This window comes from Odocoileus virginianus, chromosome 8, assembly GCF_023699985.2.
Source record: "Odocoileus virginianus isolate 20LAN1187 ecotype Illinois chromosome 8, Ovbor_1.2, whole genome shotgun sequence".
NCBI lineage: Eukaryota > Metazoa > Chordata > Mammalia > Artiodactyla > Cervidae > Odocoileus > Odocoileus virginianus.
Genome location: NC_069681.1, coordinates 31,628,923 through 31,650,829, shown reverse-complemented (window position 1 = coordinate 31,650,829; position 21,907 = coordinate 31,628,923). Strand labels below are relative to the sequence as shown.

The following is a 21,907-nucleotide window of genomic DNA, read 5'->3' as shown; positions in this document are numbered from 1 at the left end:
GGAAACTTCCTAGTAATAGATTTATTTTGAAGTACTACCTTCTGAGTTCTGTCAGGATATAGTGAATCCTAGAATCCTTCAAATATTTTTTATGTAAAATCACCATTGTTAGAGAGTTCCCTGATTTCTCACTTTATTATTTGGGTTTTGGTCTTTGTGCTATATTTTTTAATGTGGAAGGAAAAACTAAGCCCATGGTGGGTTTTGGATGCACTTTTAAAGAAAGTGTGGAGTTCCAAGTGCAGTGAGTGAGCCGCCAGGCCTTCATGACAGGCCCGGTCCACAGGAGCCTGGTCCTCTGGTGCTCATGGTCCTGACGTGGTGAGGGGCAATCAGGTGGGGTACCAGTTTGCAGAGAGAGGTGGTGAATGACAGCGCTTCTTAATAGAATGTATGATACAGCATGAATGTATTTATGATACACCACAAAATTCATACACAGATTTAAATAAGAGTCACGTCTGGCTCTCTGTCGTACCAAGGACTTTTGTATCCAAATACTACTCTTTCAATGAGATATAAGTCATTCTCAGATAATTTAAGTTCGCTGTGGAAGTTAGAGATAGGTCCACAGGCTGGCAGGACCTGCTGTGAGCTGTTTATCCTAGGAAGACCAGTCCCTCAGTTTTACCCGCGGGCAGTGATATGAAGCTGCCTTGTTGGCCCCTCTTTCTGTCGAGATCGCTCAGTGCCTCCATGCTGACAGCCAGACCCAAATGCGTCCCGGGAGACGGTATCCTTGGCAAAACTATTACATTTCTATGAGATTGATACCTGAGGTAAAGTGATAACCTTCCTAAAAATTTTTATTGAAGTTCAGTTACACACATACATACATTCTTTATAGTCTTTTCCATTGTGGTTATCACAGGAAAATTTTTTTTTTTTTAATCATGCCACATGGCTTATTGAGATCTTAGACCCTGACCAGGGATCAAACCCACACCCTCATCAGTGAAAGTGCAGAGTTCTAACCACCAGACCACCAGGGAATTCCTAAAATGGTAATTTAATGGTGTGTACATTTATTTTTTATACATATTTACTTCAAAAAAAACATGACTTAAAAAAGATGGGGAATTACTAAATTAATTTGGAAAATGTACATCAGCCTCAAAAAATGCTTTACAAGTTAACACATGATAAGTCTCATAAATACAGTGTTCAGTGGAGAAGCATATCATAAAAGAATACACACAGTTAGATTTCATCTATATAAAGTTCAGAAATGGACAAAACAAGTCTAGTGATGATCATGATTCTGACCGAAATTTTGTTAGGGATAACTTATCTCCTGAGGAGATAAATTGTTTCAGCAAATTGTTTGCTGGTTGTTTCAGTTTCAGAGACTGTTTTGCCAATAATTTACTTAAGAAAGGTTCGTTGTGAGAATTAAGTTACAAGCCAACAGCATACAGGGTCTATCATCTCTTAATAAGCCCATAGAGAAATACTGCAAAGCAGCTGATGGTTGATTCAAATGATCACACTAGCAAAATAGTGCTGTTACAAGTTGAGACCGTTTTCCTCTCTGAGGTGCTGGTGGCCAGTGTCCACACCACGCCATTGTAAACAGTGGAAAGAGCTGGATGCGGATAAACACCTTCTGAAAGAAGCACTCGGGGCTGGTACACGGTGTGCTGAGCACTACTTCCAGGCCCTTAGAAAACACCCATTTCCTCGTCCCAGCACCATTTTGTGTATTTTTCAGTTTCAGCCACTGTTAAGCCTAGCAGTCAGTTCAGTTCAGTTGCTTGGTCATGTCCATCCAACTCTTTGCAACCCCATGGACTGCAGCACGCCAGGCTTCCTTGTCCATCACCAACTCCTGGAGCTTACTCAGACTCATGTCCATCAAGTCGGTGATGCCATCCAATCACCTCATCCTGTGTTGTCCCCTTCTCCTCCTGCTTTCAATCTTTCCAAGCATCAGGGTCTTCCAATGAGTCAGTTCTTCAAATCAAGTGGCCAAAGTATTGGAGTTTCAGCTTCAGCAGCAGTCCTTCCAATGAACACCCAGGACTGATCTCCTTTAGGATGGACTGGTTGATCTCTTTGCAATCCAAGGGACTCTCAAGAGTCTTCTCCAACACCACAGTTCAAAAGCATCAGTTCTTCAGTGCTCAGCTTTATATTCCAGCTCTCACATCCATACATGACTACTGGAAAAACCATAGCTTTGACTAGATAGTCCTTTGTCAACAATGTCTTTGCTTTTTAATATGTTGTCTAGGTTGGTCATAGATTTTCTTCCAAGGAGCAAGCGTCTTTTAATTCCATGGCTGCAATCACCATCTGCAGTGATTTTGGAGCCCAAAAAAATAAAGTCTGTCACTGTTTCCATCATTTCCCCATCTATGCCATGAAGTGATGGGACTGGATGCTATGATCTTAGTTTTCTGAATGTTGAGTTTTAAGCCAACTTTTTCACTCTCCTCCTTCACTTTCATCAAGAAGCTCTTGAGTTCCTCTTGGCTTTCTGCCTTATATAAGGGTGGTATCATCCGCATATCTGAGGTTATGGATATTTCTCCCAGCAATCTTGATTCCAGCTTGTGCTTCCTCCAGCCCAGCGTTTCTCATGATGTACTCTGCATATAAGTTAAATAAGCAGGGTGACAATATACAGCTTAATGTATTCCTTTCCCTGTTTGGAACCAGTCTGTTGTTCCACATCCAGATCTAACTCTTGCTTCTTGACCTGCATACAGATTTCTCAAGAGGCAGGTAAGATGGTGTGGTATTCTCATCTCTTTTAAGAATTTTCCAGTTTGTTGTGATCCACACAGTCAAAGGCTTTGCATAATTAATAAAACAGAAGTAGATGTTTTTCTGGAACTCTTGCTTTTTTGATGATCCAATGAATGTTGGCAATTTGATCTCTGGTTCCTCTGCCTTTTCTAAATCCAGCTTGAACATCTGGAAGTTCACAGTTCACATACTGTTGAAGCCTGGCTTGGAGAACTTTGAGCATTACTTTGCTAGCGTGTGAGATGAGGGCAATTGTGCAGTAGTTTGAACAATCTTTGGCATTGTCTTTCTTTGGGATTGGAATGAAAACTGACCTTTTCCAGTTCTGTGGCCACTGCTGAGTTTTCCAAAGTTGCTAAGTTAAGCCTATAACTTTTCTATTACTCTATACCCTCTCCTTTTGCTACAGCTAAAATCTGTAGTAAGTAGAGTCTTTGAAATAAAATACATGGACACTGCTGAGCTCAGTTTAAAAAAGCACATGATGAAAGTATATTGACAAGTTTAAGACCATGCTCTCCAGCAGAAATAACAAGGGGACACCCACTTGTTAATGTGTTTGTGTAAAATTTATTAAACACTTAACTGAGAACTCTAGGAAGCCAACAAAGCTACTTTCATGTTTTCATGCTATTCCTGTGTATATTTAGATTAACTAGATAATCCTAAATAGGTTATTTTAGAGAGTTGCCATAATAATCAGGTTTATTCTAGGTAGGTACATGGATTCTACGCACTACCTTCGCCATCTTATAAAATTTCTAACACTGTTCAGCAGACCCACTAATGTTTTGAAAGGCATTTTGTTTCGTTCAGTCCCATTTTCGTATTCCTTTAAAGAGTTTGATCGATGACTCTTGAGATTCAGCCAAGAGTGTCGTGTCAAAAACTTGCTTGAATTTATCTAAAAATTCATAGTCAGTGCTGAATCTGAACTTGTTGGCCCAGAGCAGCACCGTTCCTGGCTGGCAGAGGTATGCCATGGTGGCAAGCAGCTTGTCCAGAAAGTAATGGTGGTAGACCACGTCGGAGGCCAGCACATAATCATAGGAAAGCATGGACTTGGGGAAGCTCTGCTCCAGGCCCTCCCCCCACACCAGCTCCTTCACTTCCGGCAGATACGTGGTACAGTTGAGTGTGTTCTTTAGGAGATTATATTGTAGGTTCCCCAGCACATCAGGCAGATCTGTCGCTGTGACTTGAGCCCCTAAAGAGAGAAAGAAAACCTGTCTTAAGTACCTGGAAACACCTGGGCAGCCCAGTGGACACATACTCTCGGGGAAAATGGAGCTGGGTTTCCCACCTTGACCCTGTGGACATCCAGGCTGGAATCTTTGTCGTGGGGTAGACCCCACACTGTGCCCTGTAAGATGTTTAGCAGCATCCCTAGTCCCCATCACAAGATGCAAATAGCACCTCCCCACCCAACCCCCAAGGCATGATGCTCAGAAATGTCCCCTGACATTGCCAAATGTCCTTCATGGGTCAGACACCACCTCTGGTTGAGAACCACTGAAATAGAATAACATTTCCATCTTTTAAGAAACTGAAACCATGGCACAGGGGAACTCTGCTCAATACTGTGCAATAATCTAAATGGGAAACGAATCTGAAGGATAGATACTGTATACGTATAACTGAATCATTTTGCTGTATACCTGAAAATATCACAACATTGTTAATAATACTCCAACAAAATAAAAAATTCAAAAAAATTTTCAAAAACTAAAACAGTGGTATAGTTTTGGGAGATTTCAGAATAATGAACAAACCAAGGTTTTGGGCTTCCCTGGTGACTCAGAGGGTAAAGAATCTGCCTGCAATGCAGGAGAACTTAATCCCTGGGTCAGGAAGATCCCCTGGAGGAGGGCGGAGCAGCCCACTCCAGTATTCTTGCCTGGAGAATCCCATGGACGGAGGGGCCTGGTGTGCTATCGTCCGTGGTGTCGCAAAGAGTCACGACTAAGCAACTAACACTTTCATTTTACAATAATAATGCATGGTGTTTTCCTTCTGAAACTGTGTTTATCTGAAGATTTTGGTTTTCTCTTCTGGAGAGCATCAGCACCTTTCCATAGGGGATGATCTATTTTGTATGATTCTCCCCCTATTAAATGCATTAAATTAATTTTTAAAGCATTTTAAAGCAAGTGATCAGTGGTCACAAAGTAGATCGCCATATTTCCAGATGGATTTTGATAGATGTGTAATCGCGTAAGCAGAAGTAGACCAGACACACCCACTTCTTGTGCAGAGTCCAGGACGCACAGCTGGCATTTGGGATATAAATCTGTCTTCACCTTGGATTCACTGACTTTTTTTTTTTTTTCAAAACCTTAGTTATGATAGTTGCAATGAAAAGCAGGACACAGCATAACATAGCTGTTTACAACCTGTTTACAACTCGAGAGTCACCCCTCCAAATGTCAGCTTTCTCACGTGCTAAGCAATGGTTGGATGTTAGCATCTCTAAGATGCAATTATTTTATCTCAGGGATAACAGGAGTCATTCTGGCCTGGATATTTGCGGGAACTCAGTGAGGGCAATCATACCCAAGCACCTAAACCACAGCCCATCATGCAGTCAGCATGTATTATTACTGTTGTCCTGGTAAGCATCTTTTGAAACAAGGTTGGGAATAGACAGACACACCTAGAATACTGGCCACAATGGAAACGAGGCCTGGTCCAGCACCGATTTCCAGTATCTTAGCACCTCGAAGATTGAGTTCCTCTGTGTGTTCCTCCAAATACTGGCACAACACCATGGCCTGGAAAACATTCACACTTGTCACTGGATGCTGAAAACCAGACCCCAGTCCCCACCACCAGTGAACTACTAGAAGACATGTACACAGTTTCAGCTTTCTGAGGGGTCCATAGGAATCAAAGCACACATGCCATGGCGGGTTTTGACCTGTGAAAACTTGCATCAAAGGAACTCAAGACACCGACTTGCTAAAGGGCCAGTTTCCGAAGACTCTTGATCAACCCCCAGGAGGAAGAACAGCTCAGGTCTTCCAGAAGCAGGAGTCGAGGGACCGCAGGACAGCAGCCCCTCGCCCTGGGCAAGTTGCATCAGTTCTCCACCTGCTGGAAGACCGCTGGGCTCTAAACTCTCTAACACGTCCCTCCTGAGCCCATCAGCCAGCAGGCTGCCCTCCTCTCCCCACCCCCCCGGACCTTGCCTGATACACTGGACAGCGGGGCAGTCATTTTTATTTTAAGTGACTCATCTAAGAGACACTCTGGTAGGACAGCGCTTCCCAGACTCTAGTGCTCGCTCGGATCACTGGGGAGCCTGGTTAAAGGCGCCCTGCCACGGGCAGTAGGTCTGGTGGCGCTCAGCACTGCAACTCTTAATAAGTCTGCCTTTCTAATCAGCCAGCCCATGGACCACGCTTTGGGTGGTAGCCAAGAAATTGCATACTTTGCACAGTCAAGACAAAAACAAACCCAAAAATAAAAAACCCAGGTGAATACATTTAGATCCACTTTAGACAGAAGACCAAATGTCCCTTTCCTTCTTTCTTCACTGCTTTCTGCCCACCGCCTACCCTGTCTGTGAGGAGATGAAGGGAATTCGGTGTGTGCGGATGCAGGAGGTGTTTTGTGTGAGCCAACGCGGGGTTCAGCTAGTGATGCCGGGGGCCACAGAGACTGGGGGAGTGAGTGTGAGGGCGTGACCCGGGTTGGGAACGTGAGTCCTAAGCTGAAGAACCAGCGTGAAAGTCAAGTGTGCACACACCTTTAGCCCTCGTCTTCCAACAGATGCTCGGGGCTCGTTGTGACTCACTTTCTATCTGGGGCCGAGGCTGGAGTGGCAGGGATGCGGGGCCTCCAGCATCAGGTGAGACACGCTGGCCGCACTCACGGTGGCCTGCCCCAGGGCGGGTGGCAGACCCAAGGCCGTGGGTCTGTCCATTTCATCCTCAGCTCCTCTCAAGGGACTTGGAGGGCGCGGCCGGGAGTGGGGGGATGGAAACTGAGGCACAGGTGCGAGGTGGCTCCAGCATCCAACCCATGGCAAGAGCTCACGGCTGGGGACTGACGTTTTGAGGAGAGGCATCCTTTGGATCTTGAGAAAGGATCATTGTGCAGAGTGGGGGTTTCAGCATTCGGAAGAGCTTCACCAGGGCCACCGAGGCTCATGTGTGATTTGAGGGCTTCGGAGCAGTGGCGGAGGCGGCCTTCCTGTGGGGCGTGCCCTGTGAGAAGCTGGCCTGGTGGGTGCCACCTGGGGACGGGTCTCCCGAAGGAGCAGCTACACCTTTTGGCAAACCCTCCTCCACCTCCCCGGGGCTTCCCTGGAGGCTCAGACGGTAAAGAATCCACCTGCAACGCAAGAGAGCCCAGTTTAATTCCTGGGTCAGGAAGATCCCCTGGAGAAGGAAATGGCAACCACTCCAGTGGTCTTGCCTGGAGAACCCCATGGACGGAGGAGCCTGGCGGGCTACAGTCCACGGGGTCACAGAGTCCCGACACGACTGAGCTACTAACATGTTCACTTTCAGCCACACTGTAAAAGGCGAGGGACCCCCTGAAGATTGTTAGACCTGGCCCAGAGATTTTGCCCACCGCAAAATCTAAACCCTAAAGACTTTTCTTCTGATTTTCTTTCTTAACAATTCATATGAATTTTTCATCCTACTTCCCAATATGCTCAAGTTTATGTTAATGTTAAAAAAGAGGGTTTCAAGAAACACAGCGTGGCAGAAATGGTTTCTAGGAGAGAGGATGTGTTCTTGCAGCTTCTAAGCACACGAGCAACACCCCTGGGGGCATCCGGGGACCCTCCATCTGAGACGCACAGATGTTAAAGCCCTGACTGGGCGCCTAGGGCAACACAGTTGTACAAAAGTGCTGTTCCCATCCCCAGAAACCGTGACACCCTCATGTCACGGCTCCCTCACCCCCGGCCACACCACTGCTCCGTAACTCTCGATGGATTCTTGAATGACAATCTTCTTGCCCACAAACTGATAATACTCCTGGGTGTAGCTGGCATAATTCGTAGGAACAAATTTCTGGAGGCTTCGAAGCGATGCTTCTATCTCGTTAAAATCTGTGGGACCAAAAATAACAGGTTTTATGATTTGCGAAAGTGAAAGTCGCTCAGTTGTGTCCAACTCTTTGTGACCCCATGGACTATACAGTCCATGGAATTCTCCAGGCCAGAATACTGGAGTGGGTAGCCTTTCCCTTCTCCAGGGGATCTTCCCAACCCAGGGATCAAACCCAGGTCTCCCACATTGCAGGTGGATTATTTACCAGCTGAGCCACAAGGAAAGCCCCTCATGATTTGTGGGTCCAGTGCAAATACACTAATTAATGGTACAATTAGTCAAATGGGAAGCGATTGAGCCATCTTCTAGAAACAGAGAGAGTAATGTTATCAGTGACAATGGCCACAAATTAACTCAGACAGAATATCATGGGGTGACTAGGATGGAACAGTCCAATGGGGAATTTTATCAGATGACACAATGCTAGCAGATGCCCTGGGCCCCTCCCTCGATTTTGGACAGAGAGCGGTGTGAATCCGCCCCTCGCTCTGTTTTGGCAAGAGGTGGAAGCTACACTACCAAGCAGAATGGCAAGACCGAGCCGTCTGCAATAAGGAGGACCTGGGCAGGCGTGGACCAGACTATTTTTAGGTCTTGAAGTGAAGTAACATCCCACATGCTGGCTGGAACACGTTCCTTAAGTCCTCCCACCACCGCTCCTCAAAAGGTACAGGTCACCCAAAGACAAGCCAGCTCCACAGCCCTGGGGGAGGCTGTCAGATGAGCCCCGACTATTAAATTACTCTTCCTTTAAATACTCCTTGACACTCATGACCCACGCGAGCGGCGCTCAGATATCATATAAGATGGGAGGAAGAGGGCACCTGATCAGGGATGACATCATGGAAGCCCAGAATGTCACAGGTTTCCCAGAGGGCTTCAGCATTTTAAAAAAAATGAAAGAAAGAAGTGAGTAAAAAGGTCAGAATGAGGAGGCTAAGCACACGCAGGGGTCGTGTGCAGAAGAGGGGGCGCTGCGGGTGTCCCCAGGGAGACGCTGGTAGCGAGGAGTTTGGGGGGGGACCGTGCATGAGACCAGTCTTTGTTGCCTGAGCTGTGCCTGGGGACAGGTACCCAGGGATGGAAGAGCAGAAAGGAGCTGTTAGTGAGCTTGGGAAGGGCTCTAGCCAGAAATATACATTCAGGCAGGAAGAGGAGGCCGAGTGCAGGGTGAGGGGCAGGGGGCCTTTGAAAGAGCCAAACCGGGGGTCCACCCCTCGGAGTTCACGTTTCACTGAATTCTGGCGGCACTAGAGCAATTCTCTGTTGCAGCTTTCTGTGCAAACCCTTCTAAGAGGGTCACAGTCAGAAGAGTCTAGACATGTGGAGTAAGCACTTAGAAACATTTGCAAAAACTTGACCATGCCTGTTGAATCTGATTATGAAAAACTGAAGCTTGTACTGGGTATGTATGCCTTTGTACGGTTTTTCGTGTTGTTTTTCCAGAAAAACATTTGTGTTGCATTTTATAAAAAAGTGTTCAAATGGTCTTTGATTGTAGTGTGAGCCAAGTGACGGTTTGCAAATTAGCGGAATGATGCCTGCAGCTCTCGGCCATGGGTTCCAATCTAGACTATTCCAGCCCCAGAAGGAGAATTCTCTGTCCAGACCACAAAGACAAGAAACCCCGACTTTCTCGAAGCTGGCAAGAACCTGCTGAGGCACAGTGGCCAAGTCAGTCCTGAGACATCCTCTTTTCCTGTGATGTGCCCTGGAGAGACCCTGGGAAGAGAGGGGGGCCTATGATTCTCACCAACTTCTTATATGGGAAGCTACTGACATCTAACAACATGAACCTCAAATTTATCACCCGGCAAAGAGGACCCATCTTCTCCCATAGGCTGAGTGGCTGACTCTGAGTTCTGGTTTCAGAGGTAGCAAGAAGGCAGAGGAACAGATCATGTGGTGCCCAGGAAGATCCAACAACCAGGCTGGGAGCTGTGAGGAACTACTGATGTGTAGGGTTTGGTTGTCACCATTATGACAACGCTCCCAATGGCTGTCCCTGGGGAAGAGACGCCACCGCTGAGCGTCATGGGCGTTTCTACCACGGATGCGACATCCACCAACAGCCTCAAGAGCACAGATCATCGTAACATGTAGGAAGATAATTCATAATGAGACATGAGTATTTATTACCTGAGTTTTTTCATATAACTTTCCCTTTTATGTAATCCATTTTGTTGTATGTTTATATGACTTAAATTTTAACAGTGGCCATGTTTAAAAACCAGCTTGCAAAAATTCCCAAAATGCAGGAGCTGGTCCAGGCCATCAGGTAAGAGGAGGGAGTCCTGGGCTGCCCTCCTTCCATCTCAGCCTCTGGTCACTGGAGCAGGCAGACTATCAGGGACCCAGGGCACTTCCTGCCAGCCTCCAGCCCCTCCACGTTGGCCAGACCGGTCCTTCTCTCCTTCTCACAGATCACCACATGGAAGCTAACTTTTCTCTCAAGACTGTAGAAAAAATCAATGGGCTGATTTATAAATGGCTCATCCTTTCACAGGATGACAAACAATAAGCTGATGGTCTTCCTTTCTGGGTCAACATTGTAAAGAAACATGGGCATAAAAACATCCTCCTCTAAGACCCCTTTCCTTGCTACGAAGATAAAGAAATCTATGTTGACTGCACATGATTTTCATTTATTGTACCTATGCTCACATGTGGGAGCTTCCCTGGTGCCTCGGACCATAAAGAATCTGCCTGCAATGTGGGAGACCTGGGTTCAATTCCCTGGTTCAGGAAGATTCCCTGGAGAAGGGAATGGCAGCCCACTCCAGGATTCTTGCCTGGAGAATCCCATGGACAGAGGAGCCTGGCGGGCTATAGTCCATGGGGTTGTTGAGAGTTTGACACAACTGAGCGACTCACACACACACCCACACACACACAAACGCTCACCTGATAGATTTAGAGAGGTCAGCTTTTGGAGATAGGCAGAGTCGCATTTTTATGTAAACAACTTAGTAAAAATAAATACCGTCCTGGTTTAGCAGATTTGAAACAGAATGTCCCATGATCAATGACTGTACATGTTTCGAACGTTATAACTTGGCTCTTATGACATCATTTGTTATGTCTGTTACTTATTTCCTACTGATTCACTGTCCAGAAATGCAAGCCTGAATGGTTATGTTGTCCTAATGGGAAAATGGCTTTGTGAGGATTCACTGTAGACTGCAGCTGCCAGGAATACATTTTGGCCAAGAGCAGGAAGGAATCTAGATTTCATTTCTTTTCTTAAAGCTCTTGTTACCAAAATCTGACTCTCCTAGAATTTGGAGAAGACAAAGTTGTGTGCCTGGATAGGTAAATAACAAAACATAGGGATTATTACCGTTACTGCCATGCTTCTGCTGGCATAAAGGCATTCTTCTACCGTTTCATGATCAGAAAAAGATCTAGAGTTAAAAGGAAATGGACCGTCTGGCCCCTGAGGCTCACTGGAAAATGCCATCCCCAGGAAAAGAAGTGAGAGGGTGGAGAGGTGAGGAAGGAGGTTACCTCCCGGGGGTCTGCTGGTGCCATCTGTGTGCAGAGCCTCGTCATCCGGGGGGCTCGGAGCCTCATCCAGGGGCCGGGGCTGCTGCTCGGAGCTCAGACACGCATCCATCACGGGGCCGCTGGGGAGGAGAGAGCCGGCCAGGTCGAGCGCTCTGCCGGGTCTGAATTGCCCAGAGCCTCCAGAAGGTGCAGCTTATCGCCTTAGCATCTGCTGAGCCGGAAAGAACACCTGCTTTTCAGCTTAGTTCCTTGGACGAAGAGAGCAGCCACCCCGAGCTGCCATCCTGGGCCGCAGAGCAAAGTGGAAGGAGACCAGGAAACATTACCCCAACTTTCCTGTGCTTGGAGAAAGGCAGAAACAGCCTCTGGTAGCGAGACAGGCGCTGCCTCGCTGCGGTCTGAAGCCTATCTCTAAGAGCTTTGGGGACTGCATGTTGACGAAGAAAGCCTGACCCAGCCGTACATATGATTGAGGGTATCTTGTGGATCAAGGGTTGATGACATCATGCATTTGGCCCAAAGGCAAGACTGCTCCCTTTCCATCTGAGGCTTTAGCGCAAGACAGTAGAAAGCTCTAGGGGCTGAGCGCCAGGAAGCCGGTTGGCTTCCCAATTTGACTCTTGGTGACTTAATCTCCTCCGTGCCATTTCCTCATCAGCATAAAGGGAGGGATAATGATACCTGCCTACCTTCTAGAGCCGTGGTGGGAAACAGGAGAGCAAAAGTGAAAAGCAGCTCAGGAAAACCCTACCGATTCACGGAGGGGAAAAAAAGGACCTATCTGGGGGGATCATCGCTCAGCGTCCAAACAAGAACGCGTGGCATTCCTGCGGGAATCCATGTGTTGCTGCCAAGCTCTGTTCTTGTGCTTTGAGCGTATCGATTCGTCTCATCCTCACAGCAAACCTATGAAGCAGATGCTATTATTACGCCTCTTCTCAGATGAGAGAAATTCGGGCACAGAGAGACTCGAAAGCAGCCCAGGATCACGCAGCCGGCCAGAGGCAGAGCCAAGAATCCGGTCCAGGAGGTCCAACTGCAGGAGCCACATTCTTGACCATGAGGTGGGACGCAGCCCAAGTTGTCTCATTTCAGCCATGGGTTTTCTGGCTGATTTTTTCCCTAAAGTGACTCATAACGCTTAGTTGTCACAGGGATGTTTTCTAGTCTTCCACTTTTTTTTTTTTTAAACAAAATGTAAATCATTTTCCTTATCGGCTTTTACACTCCACTGTTGCCCCATCATATTTTTTTCTGGCCAGCCTCGGACAGCAGCCAGCCGCACTGGCCACATGGTTACTAATTATTCTGCACCTGGAAGGGCTGTGTGCCCTTCCTGTGCAGTAGGGCTTCAAACATGGAGGCTGCTGTGAATGTAATTTAGCATTTTCACTTGCTCTAGAATCAAACTTTCAAACTGTGGTGCTGGAGAAGACTCTTGAGAGTCCCTTGGACTGCAAGGAGATCCAACCAGTCCATCCTAAAGGAAATCAGTCCTGAATATACATTGGAAGGACTGATGCTGAAGCTGATGCTCCAATACTTTGACCACCTGGTGCAAAGAACTGATTCATTGGAAAAGATCCTGATGCTGGGAAAGATTGAAGGTGGGAGGAGAAGGGGACGACAGAGGATGAGATGGTTAGGTGGGATCAACCGACTCCGTGGACTTGTGTTTGAGCAAGCTCCAGGAGATGGTGAAGGACAGGGAGGCCTGGCACGCTGCAGTCCATGGGGCAGAAGAGAGTTGGACACGACTGAGGGACTGAACAGCAACAATAAAGAATCAAACAAATATTTACCCAGTTTGCCGACTCAAGAAGTTTTTTTCTCTTGCAGATACTTACTTGCTTCAGCTTTTCAACTTGTCCCCAACTCCAGGAAGTTAATTGTTCCCCTAAAAGATAGCTGACTGGTTGTTGGTAAGTACCTAGGGCATCTTCAGGACAGGGGTCTCAGTACTCGGGGACGGACCCCACATTTGGATGTTGCCTTTGCCATGTACTATCTTTGTTGAAAATGCAGATAATGGTGATTCTAATATCAGATGATGGTTGTAGGAATTAATCAAGGTAATCTCTGCAAAGCCTCTCACACATACAGTATTAGCTGCTACTCTCATCTCCAAAGCCAGAGAATAATCAAGACAATGCTCTTTACAAGACACCCTCCCAGCACCATGGGACCCCGAGCATCAAATTAAAGACATTTCTTCATTTTGCATGCAAGGAAAGGAGATCTGTTTTCAGTTCAATAACAAGTAATAATTTTTCTTGTGGCATGAGATGACTCCCTTCCCCATTATTGTAGTTGACATGAAAAATTAACTTTTCCTCCAAAAAGCAACCTTGAAAATAACTACAGTAATCTACCTAGTGTTCATTGTTAGCTCAACACACTGTAGGCTCTATATCATATGTTAGTATTGAATAGAGAAGTTCTGAAAAGGACTTCTTGTTAGTACCTTCAAAATGATTTCAGACTGTTAGTTTAAATAGATCTTTACCTTATGTAGCAGAAGAGAGTTGAGATTTCTATACAGCCTTGAGTCCCCAATGTCTTATATAGGTCTGCACCTGAGTGGATTAGCATTTTATGAACAAAAGCCAGCCAGTGGAAGTCCAAGTTATTTAGGGTAGCATTACCCACCAGTACCCAGACATATTGTTTTGCTAGAATTTTCTCCTTCTCTCTGTGACTTTCTCAGTTTTCTCTTACACACACACATACACACATACAATTTTTTCAACATGAGAAGGAATCACTTTCAAAAAGATGAAGAAAATCACAGCAACAGAATAGACCCTTTTCTGTATGGTATCCAGTGGCTGTGATGTGGACTGAAATGCAGACTTAACGTTTCACTTTGAAGAGAAGTAGAGGGTGGACAGTTGGGGTTTCGTACAAACCTGCACACTGGATGCTCATTAGCCCAGCTCCAGTGGGGGAGTGAAACGGCCTGCCTGGAGTGGTCTCTCTCCTAGACCCCGATTCCAGCAGCCAAAAATAACAGAGGACTCCGCCCAGAGGAGGACTGGAGAATGTCTATCCATAAGAAAGGGCTTGAGTGAAAGGCTTACAGTCGTATAAAGAGTAAAGTTAGCTGGGGCAGGAGTGAATGAGAAGTCAGAAAACTCTTTCCAGAAAAAAGCAAGCTGTTGTCATTGATTTCATTGAAATAAAGGGCAATTTAAAAAAGAGGAAAATTAGGTAGCCTGGAAACGCTCAGAGTAGTAGATAGGGTTTGTCAACTAAAGCCTTAGGCAAATAGGAATTTAAATAGTCCTTCACATATACGAGGCACCACGCTTAACCAATGAGCTGAGTGAATGATTTAGTTTGAAAAGATCTGAGCCTATATTTATTTGTTACCCTAATTTGGAAGCCTCTTCTCTGCTGTCACTTTTTTTCCTCCAGTCCATTTCTTTTCACTTTGGATCTTCATCTAGACATGCTCTGCTCTCCTGACTATCTTCTCTCCTCCCCCCGTAAACGAAGGAGGTGACCTGCAGTCTTTTTCAAGTCTGGCATTCGGTTCGAATGCTCACTTTTTCCCCAAATGGTCCAGTCCTGACTGTGGCATCCTGCACTTTGGTGACTCCTTTCAACCAGGTATCATCACCCCTTGTAGAGACAGCAGTCAGAGGGCCATCATCACACTTCCACAGGTAACTCTTCAAAACTGATTGCAAGTTATACCACTATGTGGGTGTACATGTTTACATGCACACACATTTATTCTGCATGCCTTACAATGAAGAAAAGGACAAAGGGAAAAAAAGATGTTTTGGATAACTTTAATTCTCATATCTGGGAAAGGAAGCCTGGTCAACATTTTTTAATGTCAACTTCTAGGCTTTTTTTTTCTGTATAAACCTTATAAAAGCTGTTTGACTGAAAATGAAACCGGATAGAAGTATGTGTCTCTTTGACCTACTATGAAATATTCTATCATCTTATGAGTTGCTTTTTAATACTGCTTTCAGAATCCATCTTTTTGGTAGCTGCTTTAGGAAACAAATCAGAAGTCTACTGCCCGGAACTGCAATAAGTTGGTCCAAGGTTCCTAAACGCTGAACTGTGGATGGGGTACATCGGAACTACCTGGAGTCTTTACAGAACACAGACTCTCCGCTCCTGGGAATTCTTGGCCATTGGTCCAAGAAAGAGCCTAGAAGTTTGAACCCCCTGCCTGACAATTGTTCCTAGCCTGTCTATAGCAGCCGGCAGGCAGTAGCTGTCCATCGACAGGGCAGGGGACAAGTGGGTTGTTTTCACATAGTTGAAGTGCCAGCCGGCTGGGAGGGATTAGCCCTCTGCATGGCTCTACGGGGCGTACTGGTGAAGTAAGTTTCCAGGAGGCAGATTTGGGCACAATCGGAAAGAATTCTGTAACAAGCCGAGCCCCGAAACAACTGATCACGGGGAACCTAGCATGATGGAAAGTGGGCCAGATTTAGAGCCAGAAGATGCAAGACTGGATAAAAGTTTGTGTGTGTGTTAGTTGCCTCAGTCGTGTCCTGCTCTTTGTGACCCCATGGACTGTCGCTTGCCAAAACTTCTCTGTCCATGGGATTCTCCAGGCAAGAACACTGGAGTGGGTTGCTATTTCCTCCTCTAGGAGATCTTCCGGAGCCAGGGATCCAACCCCCATGTCCTGAGTTGTGGGCAGATTCTTTACCAGCTGAACCACCAGGGAAGCCCAGATAAAGGTTTACGCAGGCTCAGTGAGAAAGCTGCGTGTATGGGGCCACTCTGCCTTCCCGCATCAGCATGGATGCCGAGGTACCACTGAGCTGTCTTCCAACTCTCTTGGCCAGTGGTCCTCGACCCAGGGGAGCCCTCCTTTCCTCCCAGCAAAGTTTGGCAACTTGGAGACCATCTGCCAACTTTGGCTTGTCCCAACTGGGAGAGGGGATACTGCTAGACATTTTATGTCACACAGGACAAACCCCCTACTCTCACCACCCCGCAAAGACCCATCCCACCTGAAAGGTCAGCAGGGCCCAGGCTGAGAACCCTAGTCTAGGCGATGGGCGGGAGTTGTCACGCAGGGTAAATTCTAATTGCCATCCTGCAAATACCGTCTACCAGCAGGCTGATCCCTGCCTCCTGATGTCTTCATCCATAAAATGGGTGCGTTCACACTTGGCCGATACGCGCCGGATTCTGAGCCACAGCCTCACAGAGACCCAGCATTGCAGCCCCTGGCTTTTTCTGGTTTCTCACAGGACCAGACCTAGAGACAAGGATTTGAGAGAAAGTATTTTGGGGGGTGGTGGGGAGGGGGACAAGGAAAGGAGAATAATCCAGAGAAGGATGTTTAGAAGTGGTGTCTACCATAGGGGGGCGTCCCAGGTCGCTCAGCAGTAAAGAATCCTCCTGCCAGTGCAGGAAACACGAGAGATGCCAGTTCAGTCCCTGGGTTGGGAAGATCCCCTAGAGAAGGAAATGGCAACCTACTCCCGTATTCTTGCCTGGGAAATCCCGTAGACAGAGGAGCCTGGTGGGCTACAGTCCATAGGGTCGCAAAGAATCGGACATGACTGAGCAGGCACCCACGCATGTATCTACTGCAGGGGACAACACAAACTTAATCACATGGGAAAAGGCTTGGAAATGAGGCAAAATACTCAGAACTAGTCTACTCTAGGTTTGGAGGGCTTCTGGGCTGTCTTTACACCAACAAGTAGGCATAGCTACAGAGACAGAGGCTACAGCGCTCAGATGTGTCTAAGGAATAGTGAGATGGTCTCAGTTCTCTGCTTATGGTTAGAAGTGAAATTTTATACATCGGAAAGAATCTGGCACAGCATCTGGTGGCCTAGAAGGTCATCAATAACACATCTTGTGTTAAATTGTATGTCGTCCAAGTCATGGGCTGGACTAGAAGTTTGCTTGGAAGGGCTCTGGGTCATTCTCTGAATCAAATGGAAAAGCTGAGCATCACGGCTTCAGAAATAACAGACCCAGGGCAGCTCTAGTCCTAGAAGGCTCAGTAGCATCAGGCGTTTATGGCCTCCTCTTTGAACAGTGTGATGGGGGCCTCAACCACAGTCACCTTCCACCTGTGCAACTGCAGATTCAGGACCTGGGGGACACAATTCTGACTGGTCTAACTTGGTCATAAGTTCTGCCTCCTAGACAGGGCTGGTCCGGGTAAGAGAAGCATCTGGTGGGATCATGAGGAGCAGGGCTGGCAACTCCAAGAGGGAAGCTGAGCCCCAAATGAACAATTTGGTGTGTGGCCCTCCTCTTCTCCCCACCATCCTGTGCATACCCACTTTCGTATTTTCATAAACACAATTTAAAAATGGGGCTCCATCTTCTCGACAATGGAAGATAACTTCATAGCTCAGTTGGTAAAGAATCCACCTGCAATGCAGGAGACCCCAGTTCAATTCTTGGGTTGGGAAGATCCCCTGGAGAAGGGAAAGGCTACCCACTCCAGTATTCTTGGGCTTCCCTCGTGACTCAGCTGGTAAAGAGTCCGCCTGCAATGTGGCAGACCAGGGTTCAATCCCTGGGTTGGGAAGATCCCTTGAAGAAGGGAAAGGCTACCCATTCCAGTATTCTGGCCTGGAGAATTCCATGGGCTGTACAGTCCATGGAGTCACAAAGAGTCAGACACGACTGAGTGACTTTCACTTTACTTTTCACTGGCCACTGCATCCAGAGAGAATGGAGCCGTTCTTCAATTTGAAACCTCTAGATGATGCCATTGTTTCACTAGTTTCATGCTTCCCTCTCAATAGGCAGGCATTCCCAGGAGACCAGAGACAATAACTGTTTCATCACCACTTACCATGAGCCACTGGTCCCAACCCAGAATATGAAAAAGAGGCTCACTGCTTTTCACATAAACTTCCCCAAAAGTTCTACCAAGGAAGAGTCGCTGATCAGACAAATATATGTCCACCATCCTTACTCATGGCTTCCCTGGTGGCTCAGATGATAAAGGATCTGCCTGCAATGTGGGAGGCCTGGGTTCAATCCCTGGGTAGGGAAGATCCCCTGGAGAAGGGAATAGCAACCCACTCCAGTATTCCTGCCTGGAGAATCCCATGGACAGAGGAGGCTGTCGGGCTGCAGTCCATAGGGGCACAAATAGTCAGACATGACTGAGCGACTACCACACTCTATCCTTACTTATAAGGGAAACTGCGGTAGGAATACACTTCCAGGGAAGTGAGAGTCTTGGTGGAGAACTAGATGTCCTCCAAAACCCTGGTAACCACTAACATTTAAAAAGTGTGTGACTTTTCAGTGTGTTATGCAGATAATAATTGGTCACAGAGAAGTGCAAATCCAGAATTTCTGACCCCTTAATTATTTGGAAATACAGTGCCTCAAAGTCCATGATACTCATGTCAAATACTGGGTTGGCCAACAAATTGGTTCATATTTTTCCATATCATCTTATGGAAAAATACAAACTTTTTGACCAACCCAATAATTTAGGGCTGCAGCATACCCCTTCACCTGCCAGACTTCTGGGGGAGCCCTTGAGGGTGCCAGGGGAAAGGGTTCATTGATGCTGCTACAGGGAAATGTAAAGATCTAGACCAGTCAGCACTGTGGAGAATCAGACATAGGAAACCTGCCCAGCAGGACCTTGCAGTGGAATTCTTCTTGTCTTGGTTTGGCTGAAACATAAAGAAGATGGATGCCTTGTCTTGTTAAAGAGAGACTACCACCAGAAATTTTAAAGTCGGAGTTTAAAAAACATTCAGGTAACACTTAAATTTTGTCAGGCTTGTGGATATAGAAGCATTTGCTTCTATTTCATTTTAAATACCCTTTATATAATGACAAACACTACCAGTGAGGAGAGAAGAAAGACTACGAGTGAAATAATCCAATATGTTTGGAAACAGCGAGTGAAGTTCCAGTCTTTTCATTTTAAAAATAGCACAAGCCTGGTCCTAAGCATCTGAGTCCACACTCAATCACACGGAAAGGGCTGGCTCCCTGTAAATTATCCGCCTTATAAAATGGCTCTGACAGGAAACCATAGTAGTATTGATGGAGTTCCATGCATTTTGGAGAGGAGATGTACTTGGTTGTTTGTTTCTATTTTCACTTTCTCCTCAAGTCAGTTCTTAAAGACAGATGTCCCCTCAAAGAAATGTCATCATTATTTTAGAAGAATCTTCTACTGTCACCATGTATAAATCACAGTTGGTCATCTCCAAGGTTCATGTCATCAAAATAGCCAAGAATGCTTTGGAGCTGAGCTGTAAGCCTGTGATATTCATCACATGGAGGAATGTCATACTTGTGAAATAAGTTTACATAAGAAATTCTGACATCAAAATGTCTGTGAAATAAGAGTGAGCTTGCTAATTGTTGTTTAGTTGCTAAGCCGTGCAATCGCTTTTGCAATCCCATGGACTGTAGCCCGCCAGGCTCCTCTGTCCATGGAATTCTCCAGTCAAGAATACTGGAGGGGATTGCCATTTCCTTCTCCAGGGGATCTTCCTGACCCAGGGATCGAACCCGTGTCTCCTTCATTAGCAGGCAGATTCTTTACCACTGAGCTATCAGGGAAGCCCAGTTTGTTAGTAACATCACTCTCAATTTAAAATTTAGTAAAGCGTAACTTTTTGATGTTTATCTTAGTCCTAGGATAGATGGAACCAAATGAATCTATTGGTCTGAAAAAAAAATAAACACTCACAGTAAGTCAACTTTGAGAGTAAGGATGGGAAACGTTCCCTGGGTTCCAGGTTTATTGTCAGATCTAGGAAGCAGAAGTGACTGCAACAACGTCCCAGCTCCCCGCCAGGAGCGGATGCCTCCAATGCCATCTGTTCTTTCCGTATCGCCATCAGCTGCTTGGAAATGGTGCTTTTTAGAGGGGCTTAGTGGTAACTCATCATGCTCCGGTTTTAGCAACAGCAGTTGACCCGTCCGTGTTCAGAAAGATCATTTTTTCCCAACAGATTTCGACTAGGAAAGAATGTTTACCTGGTGGGACTATTCTGGGACGAGCCGCCGTGGAGCATTCCTCTCAATCTTTCCCCTCATTCTCAGGCTGACTCAGTTTGAGAGGCACGGGTGCTCATCGAGGGCCGTGCGGTCATGGGTTTGGGAAGATGTACTGAATGATTTCAGTATCGGTCCAGGTGAAAGGCGTGAGAGGGGCGTGAGGGAGTAGAGAGGCAGCGCGGTGGGAGCCAGTCCTTCCTCTCGCCAGCTGTGTGCTCCCAGAGAAGTCGCACCCGCAGGCTCCCTTTTCTTCCTCTGTTAGAGATGATAACGTCTCCTAAGTACTTACCCTGTAGGTCCTTTAAGGAGTCAAGGGAAACAAAGGATACAAACCGGCTATGAAAATTACAAGGCTTCTGTAAGCTTTGGGCTTCCCAGGTGGCGCTCGTGGTAAAGAACCTGCCTGCCAATGCAGGAGACACAAGAGACGTGGGGTTCGATCCCTGGGTTGGGACGATCCCCTGGAGGAGGGCATGGCAGCCCACTCCAGTACTCTTGCCTGGAGAATCCCACGGACAGAGGAGCCTGGTGGGCTACAGTCCATGGGGTTGCAAAGAGTCGGACACGACTGCGTGACTAACACTGAAGTATTTTCAAAGATGCTTTAGAAATGCATATCTAAGAACGAAAGAAAAGAAAACCATGCCATAAACGAAGAGGGAACTCAAAGCCACAGTAGGAAGTGAACGAATTCATGCCACCAGAGTCTGGGGTGTGTTAGACTTGGGTGCAGGCCTGGAATCCAAAGCCTTTGGGGTTTTGATGCTTTTGGAAGCCAGAGTTATGACCTTGGGAAGACAGGATGGTTGATCTGGGACCAGGGTGAATCCAGGTTTGGGGCAGGCCCTGATGTTTATGCAATCAGGGGGGAGTATCCTCTTTAACGAAAAAAAAAATTATGAATACAAAATCGGGTCCAAAAGTAATATTTATTTAAAATAAGAAAGCACCAAACTTAACAAAATCTTAAAAGGTGAAAAATAATATATTAACATTCATGATTTACTATGTATACCAACTATACTTATTATAACTATTTACTGTAATACATAATTATAACAATAGAATATAGTAATTATTATATATGTAAAACCTGAAAAGTACAACAAGCTAATGAGTAAAACAAGTAAGCAGGCTCACAGATATAGAGAACAGACACTAGTGGTTACCAGTGGGGAGAGGGAGAAGGGAGGGACCATACAGAGAGCGAGGGGGAAAAAAGAGTTATTATGGGATTATATGAAACCATGTATGTCAAACTTTTGAAAATTATAAAGCACTATAGAACTTAAAGAATCTTTCATTCAATAAAAAATTTTTTAAGATGAAAAATAGAATATTTTAAAAATAATGTAGTAATAATCATGATTTACTACATATAATAAATAAAATGATAAGTATATAACACATACTATACAATTACAACTATACAATGTAATAATTGTATACTTTATAATAACTAACTGTATTATATAATATAATAACTATGTAAGAATATATTAAATGTTTGTATTAGTATAATACAAAATTGACTTACTGCAATGCTTTGAAAATATTTCCTAAATTTTAGGCTGCCTATGTTTTGACCATTT

At 45.8% G+C, this 21,907-nt stretch overlaps 1 protein-coding gene across 1 annotated transcript; it reads right to left on the bottom strand.

Moving 5' to 3' along the window:
• Window positions 1–993: 993 nt before the first annotated feature.
• Window positions 994–13,490, bottom strand: METTL21C (methyltransferase 21C, AARS1 lysine). Its single transcript, XM_020881950.2, has 4 exons — window positions 11,325–13,490; window positions 7,665–7,816; window positions 5,405–5,522; window positions 994–3,958 (listed from the first exon to the last, which is right to left on the bottom strand). Exons 1-4 carry the CDS (start codon window positions 11,431–11,433, stop codon window positions 3,564–3,566), a joined length of 774 nt encoding a protein of 257 aa, XP_020737609.1. The 5' UTR covers window positions 11,434–13,490; the 3' UTR covers window positions 994–3,563.
• Window positions 13,491–21,907: the final 8,417 nt, after the last annotated feature.

What these genes read in the sequence shown, in the direction of transcription:
- METTL21C (XM_020881950.2), bottom strand. Translation starts at nt 11,433, where the DNA reads ATGGATGCGTGTCTGAGCTCCGAGCAGCAGCCCCGGCCCCTGGATGAG. An exon ending in GAGCAGTGGTGTGGCCGGGG is followed by an intron (nt 5,523 to 7,664) that starts GTGAGGGAGCCG and finishes AATGTTTTCCAG; the next exon opens with GCCATGGTGTTGTGCCAGTA. An exon ending in CATTGTGGCCAGTATTCTAG is followed by an intron (nt 3,959 to 5,404) that starts GTGTGTCTGTCT and finishes TTCTCTCTTTAG; the next exon opens with GGGCTCAAGTCACAGCGACA.